Source organism: Leguminivora glycinivorella, chromosome 14, assembly GCF_023078275.1.
Source record: "Leguminivora glycinivorella isolate SPB_JAAS2020 chromosome 14, LegGlyc_1.1, whole genome shotgun sequence".
NCBI lineage: Eukaryota > Metazoa > Arthropoda > Insecta > Lepidoptera > Tortricidae > Leguminivora > Leguminivora glycinivorella.
Window position 1 is genome coordinate 19337184 of NC_062984.1, and position 19278 is coordinate 19356461.

Sequence of the window (19278 nt, forward strand, 5' to 3'; positions counted from 1 at the left end):
CTGTGCTTATGGTATCCCCAAACATATCGACGCGAAATTGGCCTTCGCCGACCAAAAATCGCTGGTTATCATTGCTCTGCCATATATAACGCAGTCAGAACATTGGAAACAGGTACTTGATAGAGGATTATTCGGTGACAAGTTGACTAAGGCCCCATTCAGACGGTACGAGAACTCGCATACGAGCTTTATTACATTGCGGTATTTGATGGCTGTGCAAAATTAGTCTAACCTCAACAGCTCGCAATGTAACTAAAATCGCATGCGAGTTCTCACGCCGTCTAAGGCCCCATTCAGACGATACGAGAACTCGCATACGAGCTTTATTACATTGCGGTATTTGATGGCTGTGCAAAATTAATCCAACCTCAACAGCTCGCATTGTAACTAAAATGGGAGTTCGCACGCCGTCTAACGGCCCAGCCACGACATTGGTCTAAGCGCGGCAGCGGTGAGCGGCAGCCATACGTGCGAATGAAAGTCCCATCGCTGTGTCTCGCTCCAATGTATGGCCGCCGCTCACCGCGGTCGTGCTTGACCAATGTCGTGGCTGAGCCGTAAATCAGGCCTAATTCAAGGCAGTCTTCAAGCTAGCCGGTTCATAGCGCAGATCTGCGAGCCCCTTCCCCGCAATGGCGTTGACTCTCGCGGCGCGGAGCTCTCGCCGGCGTTCCTTCACGTCTTTCGCCGCCAGAGCCAGGTTCTCCAGGTTGGTCAGGAGCACCTGCGTTACAATAGTTATTTGTTATACAAGGGGGCAAAGTTGTATTTTAACGCCGAGTGAAAACGAGCATGTGAATGGATTCTATAGTTGAACCACGAGCGAAGCGAGTGGTTCGATAATAAAATCCTGAACTTGAGAGTGTCTTAACACACGAGAAGTAAAATGCATTTGCACCCGTAAGTAAAATGCATCAGTGTAACACAAAACTTTTCCCCTCACTATAGCGTGGTAACTACAACGCAAAAAATGCGTTTATCACTGCTTCCAGTAGTTCCACAGGTGGTAAATCATCTTTATTACTAGATTGACCTACCTACTTTTATCAATTTTAAAGCAGTTAATTTGACTTAATTCAAGGTCAAATTACTTTACCCGCTAGTGGATAAAATGCGTTTTTACCCGCTATGCAAAACACGTGTTTTCGAGCTAGTGAGGAGAAAATCATAATTATATACAGGATGGCCCAAAATAGGGAAATATAAGAGAATAGGGAAAGGCGATATATTTCCGTAGACGCTGCGCGCACTCGTTTTTTGAAGCCGTTAAAAACATAGGAAAACGCAATGGAAAAATCTGAAAACGATATATGTTAAATTTCAGGATCTGGTTAGTATGTTATGGAGTTGAACAACGTGAATGTTACAACTTCGCTCGATAGAAAATGACTCCAAAGTTACCTCTTCTTTTAACAATAAATCGTTCCCATAGCTAGGATAAAAACTTTTTGACTTATTTTTTACTTCAATATATAGGTAATAAGATTATCTAGACGAATCTGATGAGTTTGTGCCGGTAGCATCATTAAAATAATATAATATTTACCAAATACTACCAAATCCATAAAGGAAAGATGGAACAACTATGAACCCAATTTTAAGACCTGTTACTAATCCTGTTTTTGCAAAAAAAAAAATTTTTTTGAAAAAAATTATGAAATCGAAAACATTTTCGATGGCACTTATGGCCTCTTCAGTCGCGCGGCGGCGCTCTCAGAGGATGGACCTGTGTCAGTTTTCTCCGCGTGGTCACGTGTCATTGAAACAATGGGGAACAAAGCTTTGAGGAGGCAGAAATAGTTATTTGTTTTACAAGGGGGCAAAGTAGTTGTTTAACCGCACGTGCCAATATTGATACCTGAGCAAGCGAAAGATTCCAATATTGAACCGCGAGCGTAGCGAGTGGTTCAAAAAGTGGAATCTTGAGCGTTGCGAGGGTATCAAGGCACGAAGGTTAAACAAACTTTGCCACCGAGTGAAACACAAAATTTTTCACCACACCAACACGAACAAAATACTGACTATAAAACATCAAAATAAATCAAATTCATCAATTTATTCAATATTTTTGATTCAAAATCATCATTTATAGGGTAAAATCTAGCAGACATATTAAGACATCGGGTTAAAATTTGCATGAAATTACTTTGCCCCCTTGTGGATAAAATGCAATTTTGCTATCTGTTTTCGAATAGCAAAGAATGCCTTTACCAGTTGGTGTGGTGAAAAAATAATTGCGTGCTAGAAAACAAATAAATAAAGAAAATTCTAATCAAAGACTGTGAAAAGGGAGGAAAATGATAATTTATATATACTCGTAAGTATTTCATTTTCATATGATGTTATCAAGTGACATTTACGATATCTAAACATCATAGATTTTAGAAACCCCTAGATGACGCGTCTGTGACGTCATTACAGCACAACTTTTCCACTTGGAAAATATATGACTGATGTCCAGTTAGTGAAGAAACTTACGTATAATTTTCATAAAAATATTGAGTTGTTAGAAAGAAAAGACGGCGGTAGGTACAGTACTGATTGAAGATCAGGTAGGGTAGGTATTTCTGTCTTTCAAAATTTGGTATAAGGTTAATTAGATCGTGCTACCCTCCGTCTATATTTTTTCTGTGTCTATGTCAAACATGTGGCCAGCCTGACAGAAATTTTGTTTGAAAACTATCGCCATTTTTCCACAATAGTTAAAAGATTTCAGTATTTTAACTTCTCAATAAATTTTGATGAAAGTCCATAATCATACATTGATAAAGCTGGACATTTTTTTTTTATTTGGTGGGTATGATTGCAAGATTATATGAATCCTTCAACAAGTTGTCTGACTCCTTTGACAACAGATGATACTTGATATGAATATACTTGAGAATTCAAGGTAGGCATAGAATGGTATTGATACTTTATCTTGTGCTGGGTTGTATTTTATTTGGAGGTACGGTAGTGGCGGTAGTGCCCCCGCCAACTGAACACGAGTCAAGCGAAGAGAAAAGCTGTTTTCTTGAAGCATTTTGTCGTTCTTCTGAATCCTCGAATTTTGGGTCTGGTTTAAACCAGATAAATATAATTGTCAGGATATGATATCAATAGCAACTTTATTAAATAGACAAAGTTTTGATTGCATAATTTTCATACTTTTGATTTTATTCATATATTAAAATATTAATAGCATAGATTTCATCAGTGACTGGATGTGATTTCATCATGTTTGAATGATGATCATCAAAATATACAAGTAAGTAACCTGCTATTAGTAGGTTCATAAACAACAAGAATAAAATTCGAATCTTTGGCATGTATAGGCAAGTCACCTCCAGTCTTTTACAATTGTGAGACTTATTGTCACGGCAGGTATCCGATAGTCTCCTCCCATAGCCTTTTATCCAGTTCATCCAACTTACAAAACAATAACCCATGACTTTAGCTCCCATCGTAGCACAAAAGACAGTGTTGCACTGCAATAGTCTTTGCATCTGGCTCCCCCATATCATATACTTAGACATGGGGGACAGACATTTGTTTCGTAGGTATGACCCTTTCTTGCTAGGAGAGGGATAAGATAACACTTTAGTGCCAAAAACCAATTGTTAATAAACTTAGATGATGAACTAGCTCTGCAGAATGCCCCCACAAACATTGTGCCGCGGTAGGCGATAATGTGATAAAAAATGGTGTTCAGGCAAACTTGTGAAACTTATTATCAAATTGCCCAACAATCACGTAGCAGTATCATAATGCCCGGGCAATGTGATAAAAAATGGCGTTCAGGCAAACTTGTTAAACTTATTATCAAATTGCCCAACAATCACGTAGCAGTATCATAATGCCCGGGCAATGTGATAAAAATAGCTTTCAGGCAAACTTGTTAAACTTATTATCAAATTGCCCAAAAATCACGTAGCAGTATCATACTTCCCGGGCAATGTGATAAAAAAATGGCGTTCCGGCAAACTTGTTAAACTTATTATTATATTGCCCAACAATTATGTAGCAGTATCATAATGCCCGGGCAATGTGATAAAAAATGGCGTTCAGGCAAACTTGTTAAACTTATTATCAATTTGCCCAATGGTCATGTAGCATTATCATAATGACCGGGCAATGTGATAAAAAATGGCGTCTAGACAATGATTAATCACTTTGCCCAATATGGCCTGGCATTATTCATAATGCCCGGGCATTATACATAATGCCCTTATTAATCACTTGGTCCATAACATATACAGCTTAAAAGCTTTCAATATGAAAATGAAAAATCGTTATTTATTCACGACTGACAAAAATGTGTATTTTTAAACAACTTTTTACATAAAGTCTATGGCCAATGAAGCTGAATGACGGTTACTGTGTTCTGTTAACAATATGTTTATAAGAAAAAACTTCTACATTAAGTAGAAAACTCGCCGAGATGTTAATCTTTCCCCTCCTCCCTTCAGTTTTTCATATATTCATTTTCAGTTTTTTTATATATTCAGGAAAACCGTAAAAGCTACAGTTATGATGTTTAGGAGAAGTAGGTATATTTCCATAAAATTCTCTACACAGTATTATCTTTGCAGGTAAATAGTTGTAACTCGTAATTTTCAAATTGTGCTCCTATTTACTATGGGACTAATGCTGAAAACGCAAAAAAAATATCTTTTTTATACATTTCGACTGTCATTATACAGCTCATTTCTATGGAACATCCAATTTTTTTTCGTGGTTTCAGCATTGGACCCTTAATAAAAGTTGTTCATAATGACCTCAAAAGTCACTATGCAAAGTTTGAATGGTCATTTTTATTTCACCCTGTCGATCTGTAGCTAAGTGCGATTACTAAGAAGTTTCGACGATGGCAGTTGGAGAACCCGAAAAAATCGATAAAATTGATTGTAGTTTAGGTACGTCCTTAAAAGCTCCGACAACGCTGACCAAACACACTGTAACTATAAATCATTAGTATTACTTACACAAATGATGAAACCTAATAAAGAAAATAAAGGCGGTGATCGTTTACCATCAGGCGATACAGCTGCTCATATGCCTCCTATTTCATGAAAAAACTAAGAAAGCCCAGTTAAAATACGGCGATCATTGTACTGCGATCCGTCTGTGTCATGCTGCCGCGCGAATTTGAGTTCCCGTGTGCGACAAGCGAACAGAGCCGCGCGGGCGGGGCTGCCCGGACGCCGCGCACCTCACCCCCTTGGATTGGTTAGTTTGACAGATCATCTCGCCTTAAATTTTACGCACTAGTGCGAGAAGTGGTTCATTATATGCCAGGTCGAAACTTCGGAGGTTCATCTGTACTGAAAAACGTCGTACGATACACGTGCGAAAACTCGTGCCTTTTGCCCGCAGCTTCGCTCGCGTTATAATGAGACAAAAAGTTGCCTATGTCACTCTCCATCCCTTCAACTATCCAGAGATGTTAACTATTTGAAATAAAAGCATTTCAAATAGAAATACAAAATACAAAATACCTATTTTGTATTTGGTATTTTAAATACTTTTATCGAAAACTATTTTGTATTTTATTTGAAATACTTTTTCTACCACTTCAAAATACAAAATGCTTTTTGTCACTTTTTGACGTAACATAGATGGTACCGAGCGCGTATTATATTTTTTCTTTGTCTGCCTAAGTTATGTTTGGAAGCGCTTAATTTAATGTTTTACAAAAACACACTTGTTTTTAGTACTGCCAACATAGTGGCTAATTAAGGTTCAATAAATAGTAAGCGATTTGTTGCAAGATCCCAGACCCAGCACCCTGACCGTGAACATCGAAAAATCGAGAAAAATCCATATGATTCGTATACCTAATGACTTTAGGCAATTCTATTTAGTGCAGCTGTAATGTATTATGCTTAATTAATATTACTATTATTTTAGGATTTTTGTTTCATATTTCATACATATTGCTATATAACTCTTTCATTCGATTTTTTTAATATTAGGTAAAAGACATCATGGAGACAGTCCATTTTTGGCTTCACTTTTTAACGTGTTAATTTTATAGAACCAGGTTTCTGGGCTCTCTGGTGATTCTGTGTTTTAAACACATCTTTAAAATAAAAGTTTTACCTTACCTTAATTATGTCAAAAAAGTATTTTATTTGAATAAAAGGTATTTTGAAAATACCTATTTTGTATTTTGTATTTCAAATACCTTTTTGTAAAACTATTTTGTATTTTTATTTGAAATAGGTAAAAAACCAAAGTATTTGCATTTTGTATTTAAATACAATTGCACTACCTATTTTTTAACATCTCTGCAACTATCTCCACTTAAGAACCAGGCACACACACTTTCCCATTTATAATATTAGTATGGATTTCTACATTCACTATGGATATTTCAACAGCATTCATGTCCATTTCGCAAGGTTTGTAATGTAGACCAATTGTGTGAAGACATTTTTTTCAGATTCATAAGCTCGATACGTTTCAGCCTACTTACGTAAATTCACCTAACTTAAAACTATAAATTATAGTTTGTAATCAATCTTAAAACCCTAGTCCATTTATTGCTTACAAAAATTAGGATATTTTACAAACTATACGTGCAATAAGTTAGACGAAAGTCATATATCATCATATAGACCGACGACAGTCATAGCTGAGCAATATGCAAAGGTAGTCTACAATGTCTTTAATGTTAAGACGGTCGCCCGTTTGAATGCCCTCGCTCGATCGGTCTACTTCCCCTCCCGTACCCCTGTTATACGATACGAAATGATTTTACTTATTATATTTATGAAATGAGGAAATGACGTTTATAATGGCGTGTGCCTCGAATGCATATGTGCAATGACAGACTAGTAGTTCTGTGAACTGTAAGGGTTATGTATTGTAATGTCATGCGCATGGTTGAAAACCCCTTATTTTTGAGAACGGCTAAATTGTTGCGTTGATGATAAATTAGAGCTGGAGATATAATGGGACACTAAAACCTTTGATTAATAAGCAACCTACCTATAATAAAACTTGAAACATTCGCAAATAAAAGTAAAACAGATTTAAAAGATAACTCAAGTTATTTATTTTAATACGTGTTCCATTGGTCAAATCGTAACTTTATCAGATTTTATTGTAGGGCAGTGACTGGAACTTGGTAGCGGCCTTCTTCGCTTCTATCATGGTGCACGAATTACTCGAGAAAATCTCGGAACAGTAGTAATCTGGCAGAGTCTTCATGCACACGTCCAGTTGTTCACTCCCTTTTAATTGTGCGACCTTTTTGCACAATGACATGACGCAGTCGACGAACAGCTTCGGCTGGAAGTTACCCAAGCAGTTGAAGAGCGGGCTCACCTGTCCCATCCTCACGTGCAAACCCTGTATGTCGCTGTAGGACATACAGAAACCACACACTTCCGCAATAGCCCTAAAGATCTTCCAATCGACTCGGGCCTTCCCGGGAGGAGACACCGCCGGGTACGCGTACTGCGACCTGCACTCCATATTCAAGTACGTGCCTCCCATTTCCGTGTACGCGCAGCCCGGGAGCACCACCGACGCGCGCTGGGCGCAGCGGTCGCCTTGGAAACCGACGTAGATGATACTACAAGCACCCGGCGGATTCCAGTTGTAGAACACCTCGTCAGCTCCGAGAGAAATAACTGTATTCGGATTGATCGTACACAGCGCCTGCAACGCGTTCGGTTTCCAACCGGCCTCTAACGCTCCAGCGAAACTAGCTTCTCTAGTTATTACGTGTACGACTGGCCAATCCTTATTAGTCATATATTTCTTAGCGTACTGGTAAACTCCGAACATAAGTTGGTAGCTCAAGGGCAAACCGAGCTGGGAAACACCAACAAATATCAGGGGTTTCTTAGCACCTTTCAAACAATCCGTATATCGATCCAGCGTGATATCGTTTGCAATGTATGTGACATGGTAGTTGTAGTCACATCGTGGTCCGACTACATAGATATCGCATTCATTGGTCCTGTAAGCCTGACGTATCCATGCGTTTAATATGGGAGCTTCAAATCGGGGATTTGTACCGACTAATAGTATTTTGTCTGCGGTCACAACATCTTTCATATTAATATTTAACCCATAAGCGGCTCTTATATCTGTGTCCGATCCGGTGCAACACATGCTGCGCTCTATGAACGTATTATCGCAGTCAAGCATATTGATTAAGTCTTTTGCGGCTACCAAGGTTTCCACATTGCAGTGGGGACCGGCTACGGCTACTAGTTTTTTGGGATCAGAACGACAAATAATTTTAGCGACTTCACTCAACGCTACGTCCCATTCTATGGGTTTTAGACAGCTACCGCATTTAACCATCGGAGATACTAATCGCTGCATCTCCGTCGAGTCTATGGCCCATCGACCCTTGTCCGACAGCCATTCCTGGTTGATCTCTTCGTGCTCGCGGGGCAACGCTCTTATTACTCTATTGTATCTGCTGTTAAGTACAATATTTGTCCCTGTAGCATCCGTCACATCGATCGAATTGGTCGTTTTCAATTCCCATGGTCTAGCTTTGAACCTATAAGGTATAGATGTCAGCGCTCCGACGGGGCACAGGTCGATGATGTTACCGGAAAGTTCAGAAAGGAACATTTTGTCAACATAGGTTCCAACGAGCATGTGGTGCCCGCGACCAGTCGAGCCTAACACATCCATCCCACAAACTTGAGACGCGAAGCGTATGCACCGAGTGCAGTGTATGCAGCGGTTCATTTCAGTATTGATTAGAGGCCCTAAATCTTTGCTCTCGACGGCTCTTTTTCCAGTGAAATGTATTTCGGTGTACCTCGTGCGATCGTTTCCGAATTTCATGGATAGATCCTGGAGATCGCATTCGCCTCCTTGGTCGCAAATCGGGCAGTCGAGAGGATGGTCGGCCAGTATGAATTCTAGCACACTTTCTTGAGCTTTAAGTGTGATGGCATTGTTGGTTCGTATCTTCATGTTCTTGCTGACCTGGACGGCGCAGGCGATCTGCGGTTTCCACATGCCCTCGACGGTGACGAGGCACATGCGACAGTTGCCGGCGACGGAGAGCCGCTCGTGGTAACAGAAGCTGGGCATGGCGATGCCCTGGCTGCGGCACGCCTGCAGGATGCTGTAGTAGCTCGGAACTTGCACCGGTCTCCCATTTATAAATATAGACGTACTTCCTGTTTGCTGTTTTCTCTTTTGTAGAGTAATTGCATGACGTTTTAACAAATTCCTACATGTTTTGAACATAGTTCAAAGCGTTATTTCTTTATTTTAAAATGTTGTCGTGTTTATGTGTATTTGCGATGTATCAAATTGACGTGAAAGTCACAATAAGTCACAATTTTTTTACTGTTGACAACGTTGACAAGACATAATTTTGTCAATAATTTAAGGTCGTTTTAAAATGGTTTAATAAGTATCGATAGTATTTTATAAGATCAATACTACTATACGCATAGAGTCTGTTCGGAAAACATTATTTTTGTACGAAATAGTCTAAAGTAATTTCGAAAGGGGAATCTTGATATGATAGATATAATGGTGATTTTTATGTGACTTGTTCAATTACCTGATGAATAGAGTTGATCATTTGGACGAGCGCTTCTTTAAACTGCACGAATATCTCCGTTGCTCTTTGGTACCTGAAAATAATTCCCAATAACCCCAATTAAAATAACCACACGCTTTAACGTTCGAGAACAAAGTGAACCTATTCCCATTATTCTAGTTCGTTATACTTATATAGTATCACTAGCTTTTACCCGCGGCTTCGCTCGCGTTAGAAAGAGACAAAAAGTAGCCTATGTCACTCTCCATCCCTTCAACTATCTCCACCTAAAAATTCACGTCAATTCGTCGCTCTGTTTTGCCGTGAAAGACGGACAAACAAACAGACACAAACTATTTCCCATTTATAATATTAGTATGGATATACCATCGGCAACACTGTTAGCTGTACATTTGTAATCCTTATCACAAGGACATAAAGTCTACCGATGGTTAGTTAAGGGTGTTGATTTTGTACAAGTCGGATCTACTAGTGCTGACCTCGCACCGCGTTAGTAGCGTCGTCTATTATGTCTTCGACGAATAGTAAGTACACTACTCTGTAGGTACTAATTATGATGCGTCTTGCGAGGTTCTGTAGTAGTTGACAATAACCACTCACTTGTAATCATGGGAAGTGTCTGTGAACGCGTAGTCTAGTGCCAGGCGCAAGGAGCGAGCGGCGCGAGGAGCGGCAGGCGCCGAGAGCACGCGTCGCGCTCCGCGTTCGAGGCAGCGAGCCTGGACAAATAGTCTGCACGCGTCGGCGCAAGCTGCTGTGCGCTCCCAGCCAGTTCTACAAAAGGAATTTTCAAAAAGCTTTAATTTAAAATATTAAACCAAGAATTTGATGATGTTTGACTACAACAGCACACTTTTGATCCATTAAGGTATCTACATTGAATCGTTACGTTACTCTCTGACCTTGAAAGGTCACGAAGTAAGAAAAGGGTCTCCCCAAATCTATCGACGCAGAATCGGCTCTAGCCGACCAAAAATTATTTGGTGAAACCCTAAGACCGGCTAAGACTTGCCCGCTCCACTAAGCGCTGACTGCCACTAACGCGTCCCTCAGGCCACGCGCGCAAGATAACGCATCATCAAGCATCGCATGGTCAAGTTACATAAAAGAGTTTAGACACTAACTTGCCAACGCCACTAAGCTTCCAAGCCGGTAGCGCATCGTCCAACAACCGGACCGCTGCATGAGCGTATTCGGCCCTTACTGCCGCTAACGCATCCCATAGTCCACGCGCGCGGGATAACGCGTCATCAAGCTTCGCATAGACAAGTTACCTATTAAGAGTTTAGACACTAACTTGCCAACGCCACTAAGCTTCCAAGCCGGTAGCGCATCGTCCAACAACCGGACCGCCGCATGAGCGTATTCGGCCGCGGCGCGGAGACGCGCGCTAACAGCCGCTAACGCGTCCCGTAGTCCACGTGCGCGTGTTAACGCGTCTTCGAGTGGCGTACCGGGGCGTAGAGTGTTGGCCCACACGCTATCTGTAGACGAGAATACAAGATGCGGATTTTTCTGTCACATGTCATATTTAAGCTAAGGAAAGCAAGCCAAAGTAGTGAATAAGTAACTACCTTCGCCTCCATAGAACCCAAAACCGCGCTCAGTTAGGCAAGCGCAAGACTGACTGAGTGTCGAGCTGCGAGTTGGTCACGCACGACTTTAGATTAAGTACAGACTTTTTTTAGGTTCTATAGGAATTCTTAGACAGTTTTAATCATTACCTACAAGATAAATTTTTGCGAATTCTCTTAGAAATTACCCTATTCTATGTATAATTTACCTAACAGCTGTTGCAACTGCGTGTAGAGTGTGCGCGTGCGCAGAATCTGTGCATGGAGAGTGCGGCGCTCGCGCTGCAGCTCTCCCAGGCGTGTTTGCAGCCAGCTCAGCTCTAACCGTCGCATTTCCTGAACACAACATATCCTTAAATCAACACGTTATACAGCCTGGCAAAAAAGTAGAAAATAGTAGGGGCGCCACCGTCTTTGTAAACGTAAACCGTTTTGCATGTGACAACTAATTGTGTCACTTATGAAAAAAATTTTTTTTTTTTCAGTAAGTGTGGCTGTGATTTTTTTTTTTGCCAAGCTATACTAGTCCAACTTTCGTAGGTATTTAAGATTCGCAGCGAGCCATATACAAGTGGCCAATCTGGCCCTGTTTAGAAAGGTATTGTCATAGTTGGGCATTAACTCGTTAATCCGTTAATCGTTAATTAACGAAGTTAACATTTTGGTTAACGGATTAACTTTTAAGTTAACTTTAAAAAATGTTAACGGATTCGTTAACTTCCGTTAAATTTCTTCGAGTCCGTTAATCGTTAATCCAGTTCCGCACGCGCCGAGTAAAACTTGCTCTGACCGCTACTGTAAAAGCCCGGAGTACGGCGAAACCTAGGATTTTCCCGAAAATTCAGTCTACATATCAATTGGTGCCTTTGGATCACTTGTTCGAGACCTGCTAACTGCGAAACAGAATGTAAATCATCAGGCACGACGCATGGCACATAAATCGCGCAACCGACGCATCAAGCCAGAGTTCGGCGGGCAACACTATCTAAATACCAAGTTACCGTGGATCACAACTTCGATTAGAGGTGTCTCAATCCAAGGAACCTACGTACCATGACTACGACCGCATGAATGACCCAATACCTACGGGTCCAAGGTAAAACCTAGGACTTACCGAAACAACGTATAAGTCCAAAGAGAACAATACCTATTTATTAACATTTCGCTTTTACCAATTGGCAGCTGGGATTTTTCAAGAGATTTTGGCGATCTTCGGTCTTTTACAGTAACATAATAAACTTACCCAAAAACTTAATAGTAGATAACTGATGCAACTAGCTACAGTAAAATATTTTTTTATCACGATTAACGGATTATCGATTAACTTTAACTTCCGTTAAATTTGTTGAAATGTATCGCTTTAACGATTAACGAAGTTAGCTTTTATAGTAACGGATTAACGATTATCGAAGTTAACTATTTGATTAACGGTGCCCAGCTATGGGTATTGTCATACCTTTCGATTGATATTAGCCACGAAATCTTCGTTCTCTGATGCAAGCACCGGACGTCTGTATATGTCCAAGCTGACAAACACCTATAACAAAATATGCACACTAGTACAGTCGTAGAAGGCCCATGACCTAATCTAATAAAACTACCTACGTAACATCTCATTGGACATTATAAAATATATTTACCTGATGAATTGTTTTGGCGTAGCTGTCTTTATTCGTCATCGTAGATGAGGCGTCTTCGAAAGTTTTGATCTCCTTAAAATAGAAATGTGTTGTTAAAAGATACACGGCATAAAAAGAGCCCTCTGTTGACTGTGAGCGAAGTTTTACTGGAGAAACACTAGCAAAGCCAACATAAATAAAGTATGATTATTGCAGGATATCTTCATATTACTACGAGTATCTGTCAGCTGTCACCTTTTCAAAAAATTACATGCTTTTGTTTAAAACACAATGATTACTACGTCAACACATTGTAAGCGCGACTGCGCGATATAGAATTGGCACAGTAGATATAGCGACATCTAGCGGACAACAGTTACCTCTTGTATGCTAGCCAACTCGGCGGATACCACAGCAAGTCTAGCGGCCGGGTAAGTGCGTTCGCTACTGGCGATTTCATCGTCGAGGCGCGCCAGCGCTGCCACCAACGTCTCGCCTTTGACTGCTGACTGCCACGGCATCTGTTGGTAAAACTGTGGAATGATTATGTAAGCTGTATCACTGGGGGATGTTATTCCTCATTCAATATACTCTATGTTATTCCTCCTCAAGTACCTACTTGTCTTTTCTTCTCTTTCTTGTCTTTTTCGTGTAAGGACCTACCTAGGTCCCTACACGAAAAAGTAAATTGTGCCAATAATGCCAAGTAACCAAAAGCATGCAATTTACGAAGCAAAATTAAATCACGAGGCGTATACAAAAGTGCTTATTTAACCGAAAAATCAAATTCGCGCCTTTTCAGTACCAAGATTTGATGCACTGTCTAAGGTACCTATAAACCATACGGCTGAAATAAATCTATAGCATATCAAGCATATGTAATAATAATAATATTCATTACTAATGCATAATAATATCAAACTTACTGGTGATGATATGTCCGTGTGAACTTTCGGTGTGCTCGGCACGCAACCCATGCCCAGACCATCCCTCGAGTGACTAAAAATACGTAAATACTATCTTAGTATTTATTTACAGGAGATTAATGAGTAAATGTGCCAAGGTCACTGTTTGTTTGGCAACGCTCGCACACAATAGGGTAGCGGTATTGGGTGGCACGGAGTGGATACTTTTTTAATAAATGGGGGTTTGGATGTGCGAGCGAAGGAGCTTTATTTGATACGGTATCAAATATTATTAGTTTAGGTATATCTTTTAGGTTTTATACCAGGGCAGGGGTCGACCAAATGTGGACCGCCGCGTTTCGTTGTTACTGCCGTCCGGAACGGACCGATATGGTAGTCTTATTCTTACAATCAGGATCCCTGAAGATCGCACACCAATACGTACGGAAGAGTGATAGGGAGAGTTAACTACCTACTAAATACGCTCCGGAGACTCAAGGAGTGGTACCTACTCTGACTCTGGTTCAAAAATTTAGGCTCGTTAGAATCATTTTGCAGAACGCTATTAACTCATAACGAGTGCAGTAAACGAACAGACGAGCCGCCTGATGGGACGCATCAGTCATCGCCACCGCCCATGGACTTAACATCAGGGGAGCCGCTTATAATAAACTTAACACTTATCTTTAAAAAAAGTCTTAAATTCTGTGCTGAGCATTTCTTTTTTTTTGCCAATAATTTTTTTTTTATTGTTTTAGGGAATTTTAGGTCAATTGTACTCAGAATCTCGAGTACTTTCAATCTCACTGGGAGGCAAAAAGTGTCCCAATATTTCCATACATTTTTGTTACATTCCTCTTTTGTTACCCCATACAACAATATGTACGGAAAACGGTAACAAAATAAGAAAAAATCGTATGGGACAATTTTTTAACTACTAGGATTGAAAAGGCTAGTAATTCTGAGTAGAAATAGCAATTTTTTTTTTCAAAAATATCACACTTCATAAAAGTGGCAAAAAAAAAGAAATGCTTTGCTATGTATGTATGTACCAAGAACGATTACAATTATCAATTATTATTAAATTGTTCTTGATATGTACTATGTATCCATTTGTCGCGTGTTTTGTTTCGTGTTACTGTCTTTTCCATCATTAATTTTATTCTCAGTCATTATTACATCTTGTGGACAATCTGTCAATTTACTTGTATAGTTCGTACCTAACTGTTCCCTGATGTTTGTACTGCCACTCGATTTAGTTTTAGTTTAGTTCTTAGCTTAGTTTATTAAGTCAGGGTCCCACTGAAAATCAGCGCCTCGGCTTGCCGTGGCAAAATAATTTAATTTTACTACGGGGTTATTATTTTTTAATATTTTTTTCTGACAACGTCTATGACCAAGAATTTCCTAGATTTTTTCATTCCACGTCCATCTTTCATGAAGAGCCAATGCCAAGTGATTGGTTCGCCAATGTGTAAACAGCGGCTCTTATCTTGGCCAAGGGGTTTCACAAAGGGCTGGTGGAACCGTTGGCCATGTGTGTACAGGGGCCATTACACATATGCGTTGCCCACCTAGGGTTGCCAACCGTACTATATAATATAGTACTGTACTATATTTTGGCCCAGCGTACTATATTCTAGATGAGGCATATATAGTACGCAAAAGTACTATATTTTTGGGGTCCATGCCAGTGGCGAATTTACACTAGGGTCAAACCGCCAGGAGCGGCGTTTTGATAATGAAAAAAATTTCGCGCTCGCTCCGCTCGCGCTTTTATTCATATTTAACCTTCACTGTACATTTCATTACTTCGTTCTGTCCTGCAAACATTGCAGTTACGTATAAAGCCACCGTTGTTTGCAAACATTTGTATTTTTTCCATGATCTATTAAATAACGACATTTCTTAAGGGGATTCTCTACTCCGATGAGCTTCGATTTGAATCCATTGCTATTATGAATATTACGATAGTTTCTGAAGCATATCATATTAACAGTAATCGTCTTTAAACAAACTAGCATCCCATAATTAGGTACCTACTTCACAGCTCATTGATTCTGTGATATTTAGCATCAAAGTTGAACTATTTTAGGACCGAAACTGGTTCTTTGGTCAAAATTTTTGCCTAAATTAGTTTAAAATTAAAATCGCATTTGCATTTTTATAAAAGTCTAGATTTCATTGAAGTAAAATTTTTTTTTAAAACAATGTCAAATTTCATAAAAAATATAAGTACTTATAATATGGGTATTTTTTTAAAATATGGATCTTGTAAAAAAAGTAAGTAGGTGACTATTGAAATTAAAAGAATATTAATAGGTACGTCAGTAAAAATTGCATACCTGTCAATACATTTAGAAAGTGATAGAAGACTCAATATTGCACTTTTTTCGAAATACGCCATATATATTGTTGGTGTTCAATAAAACATTTGGTACATTACATACTAGATAAACTATTGGGTTGGTAAGAAAGTAATGAGCGATCGATTGAATTCCACATAAAATTTTTGAGAGAGTTCTAGAATCTTCTATGGTCGAAAGTATATAAAGGGCGAGTCGTACAGTTTCTCGTCAGTCATTCACTAGCTGTCGCCGAGCTAATATAAGGAAGAAAATGGACGAATTAAAAGTGCATGTAAGGCATTGCTTACTATATGAATTTCAGTCTGGCCATTCAGCCGCCGAAGCAGTGCGTAATATATGTCAGCGTGTTGCTCCTGAAGTTGTGTCTGAGGCCACGGCGAAACGATGGTTCCAGCGGTTTCGTAGTGGCGACTTTTCATTATCAGATCAACCTAAGTCTGGTCGACCGGTGAAGATTGATGTAGCAGGGATCGGAACCGGTTTCAAAATTTCGGTTAATATTGTTCGTAAACAGTTCAAATTTCTGTTCTGTCATTAACCGGTAATCTACAATAACGTTTTGACAGAGAACAAATCAATTTCGGTTACCTGTATTCAAGATGAACAGAATTTATTTCGTTCCGTGAAGTTTATTGAACGGGTTAATAAAATGACATGCTGTGTCAAGTTTGACAATAAATTTATTTACATATCTATAACAGCCTCTTCAACCAGCAATACACTGATATTGCACTTTTTTATTGTGAAGTTATAAATCGGTATGTCAGACATTGACTTGAATGAGGAGGCACACTGACATTTTATCCCACATTGAGTAATTATTAACATAATTACTAAAAGTTATCCCACCAGGCGGCGCCTGTGCAAGTGTCAAGCCATGTCACTGTCATTCATATGTGTGAGAGAGAAAACAAATATCATCTTCTCTCTCTCACGTAAATATGAAATTCTTCATCTGTGCAATGGAAGGACGGGATGGCGCCATCTGTCATAACTTTTGAGTGTGCCTCCTCATTAAATGCAATAATTGATACCTTTAGCCAGAGACTTCGGTAGAAAGAGATTATATTAAATATTCTATGACTTTTTTATTTTTTTGTGTTTTTTTACTACTTTTTTGAATGTATTTTCACATAAAAAAGTAAATGTTAATTTTTTTGAAATGTTTTACTTGTAATCTGCTTAAAACTACTAGAAATTACATAACACAGTGTAACAACATTAAATTTTAAAATCTAAATTATAAAATGCAAACATGGAAAAAGTTTGCCCACTACGAGGATCGAACCCGGTACCTCCATATTCCTAGTCCATGTCCCAGACCGCTAGACTACGAGAGAGATTACTGACCGGACCAAATTATTGAACCGTATCGGAGTGCATTTACCTACACCGAAAGATACGCCTTATATACATGACTATGAGGTCCATTTCAAAGATACTTTTAACATAATAGTTTGTAGCTTGACGTCAGAAAATTGTCATTCGCACCAAAGTTTCGCTACCTGTAAATGAGAAAAGAGTCGTTGTATCTCTGACGTTGACATCTCTGACGTAGAAACCGGTTAATTTCGTTCAACAGAAACAGATCTGCTGAAGAACAGTTCTCTCATATTAACCGGTTAAAAACCGGTAACCGAAAACAAGAACACTATTTTTTCGGTTTGACGTCTAGAGCCAAAACCGGTTTGGTTGAAAATACCGGTATCCGATCCCTGCTGGGAACTCCTACCAAGTGGAATGACTGTTACCGCATCAGTATACTGTAATCAGCTTGAAAATTTAAACCAAAAAATCTGTCAGAATCGTCCACAGCATGCTAAAGTTTTTTTCTTACATGACAATGCTCGCCCACACATTGCAAAAGTGACTCGGCTAAAGCTATTGGAGCTAGGTTGGAAAGTGATACCTCATCCACCGTACTCTCCAGACTTGGCACCTATGGATTACGCATTGTTCAGATCGCTAAGCAATGCCTTGAATGAAAAAAAGTTCGATGATCAAGCCCATCTACGACAGTACATAGCTGAGTTTTTTGAATCTAAACCTAAGAACTTCTTCGCCGATGCTATTCATTCTTTACCAGAACGATGGAGACAAGTAGTAGATAACGAAGGCCGTTATATTTTTGATAAATGATTAAAATAATAAATTAAAAAAAAATTACAATATTGGTTATGATTCGCTCATTACTTTCTTACCAACCCAATAGTTTTACATTACGCTAAGTAAAACATTCGACAACATGAAAGTTTGCTTTTTTAAAAAAGGTCAAATGTTATGTTTTTAAATGTGAGCTTGGCAAATAAAACAATAAAGAGTAAGAATAAAAAAAAGAGTAAAAGAATAAGAGAGTAGGTAAGGCGCTCTACGTGTCGCGCCTGCACTACTCCGCTGGGGCCGATGAGGTGGTGGAGTACGTTCGCCAGAACGTACGTTTTTCTTCTCCAACTTTAGACGATACTTAAATAAGTGAACCAATGCAACACAAAACTTGTCAAAAATCGATGAAAACCGAACGGAGCCCCTTAGAGTGGACAGAAAGAACGATCTCTACGACTTGGTTATCGATTATGTGTACCGTACTATATTTTATTTCGGTGTACTATATTTTTTAGATGGAATTTTCTAAAATACTATATTTCCCTAAAAAAAAGTTGGCAACCCTATGCCCACCACACACTTTCAGAGTTTATATGTAGTTAGGCACGGGCTTTTCTTAAATAAGTGTAAGTACAACAACTGTCAACTACCTCTACAGTTAGCGGTACGTGCCTATCCAATAGTTCCAATGCCATATGCATTAAATTATTAGATCCATGGGACACAGTATAGCAAATAGGTGTAAAATTAGTCACAATCACGACACATCATTAGCGGAATAGGTGAGTAACACGTTTACTACCTATCCTATATCTAATGTACCAATTCTATAGATACAACGTATGTACAACGAACAACCTATTCGATGATAATAATTAGGTACCTATGGTATGTCATAGTTGCTTGCATTAGTCACGAACTTTGAATGTATGTACTTAATATGTATATGTATGTAAGTAGCAGGGTACCTAGGAAAATGTTATTTAATCAGAAATCAGATTTCCTAATGTGTTAAATATCGTACTAGTGTGGTAATATGTGCAAAAATACCTACCCATATGTACTTTATTAAAATTTTAAACACATAACTGCTCCACTTAACCTTGGTTGAAGAACATAGGTCTGTTCCAGACACACAGGTTGAAAAAATCATTCAAAAAATTTGTTATGTATGAA

The 19278-nt window shown here is 39.1% G+C and overlaps 2 protein-coding genes across 4 annotated transcripts; both read right to left on the reverse strand.

Moving 5' to 3' along the window:
• Positions 1-542: 542 nt before the first annotated feature.
• On the reverse strand, positions 543-19188 carry LOC125233316. Of its 3 annotated transcripts, none has more exons than XM_048139286.1 (10): positions 19157-19188; positions 13652-13724; positions 13106-13246; positions 12747-12818; positions 12563-12643; positions 11316-11442; positions 10830-11016; positions 10133-10306; positions 9533-9605; positions 543-724 (listed from the first exon to the last, which is right to left on the reverse strand). In XM_048139286.1, the coding sequence occupies exons 2-10, from the start codon at positions 13700-13702 to the stop codon at positions 569-571; spliced, it is 1062 nt and encodes a 353-aa protein (XP_047995243.1). In that variant the 5' UTR covers positions 13703-13724; positions 19157-19188; the 3' UTR covers positions 543-568. The 3 variants fall into 3 exon arrangements, with proteins under 3 accessions (XP_047995243.1, XP_047995241.1, XP_047995242.1); XM_048139284.1 differs by lacking the exon at positions 19157-19188 and adding an exon at positions 18753-18818 and having other exon boundaries at positions 13106-13258; XM_048139285.1 differs by lacking the exon at positions 19157-19188 and having other exon boundaries at positions 13652-13735.
• Positions 7023-9222, reverse strand: LOC125233315 (NADH-ubiquinone oxidoreductase 75 kDa subunit, mitochondrial-like). The gene has a single exon (XM_048139283.1). It carries the CDS (start codon positions 9208-9210, stop codon positions 7078-7080), a length of 2133 nt encoding a protein of 710 aa, XP_047995240.1. The 5' UTR covers positions 9211-9222; the 3' UTR covers positions 7023-7077.
• Positions 19189-19278: the final 90 nt, after the last annotated feature.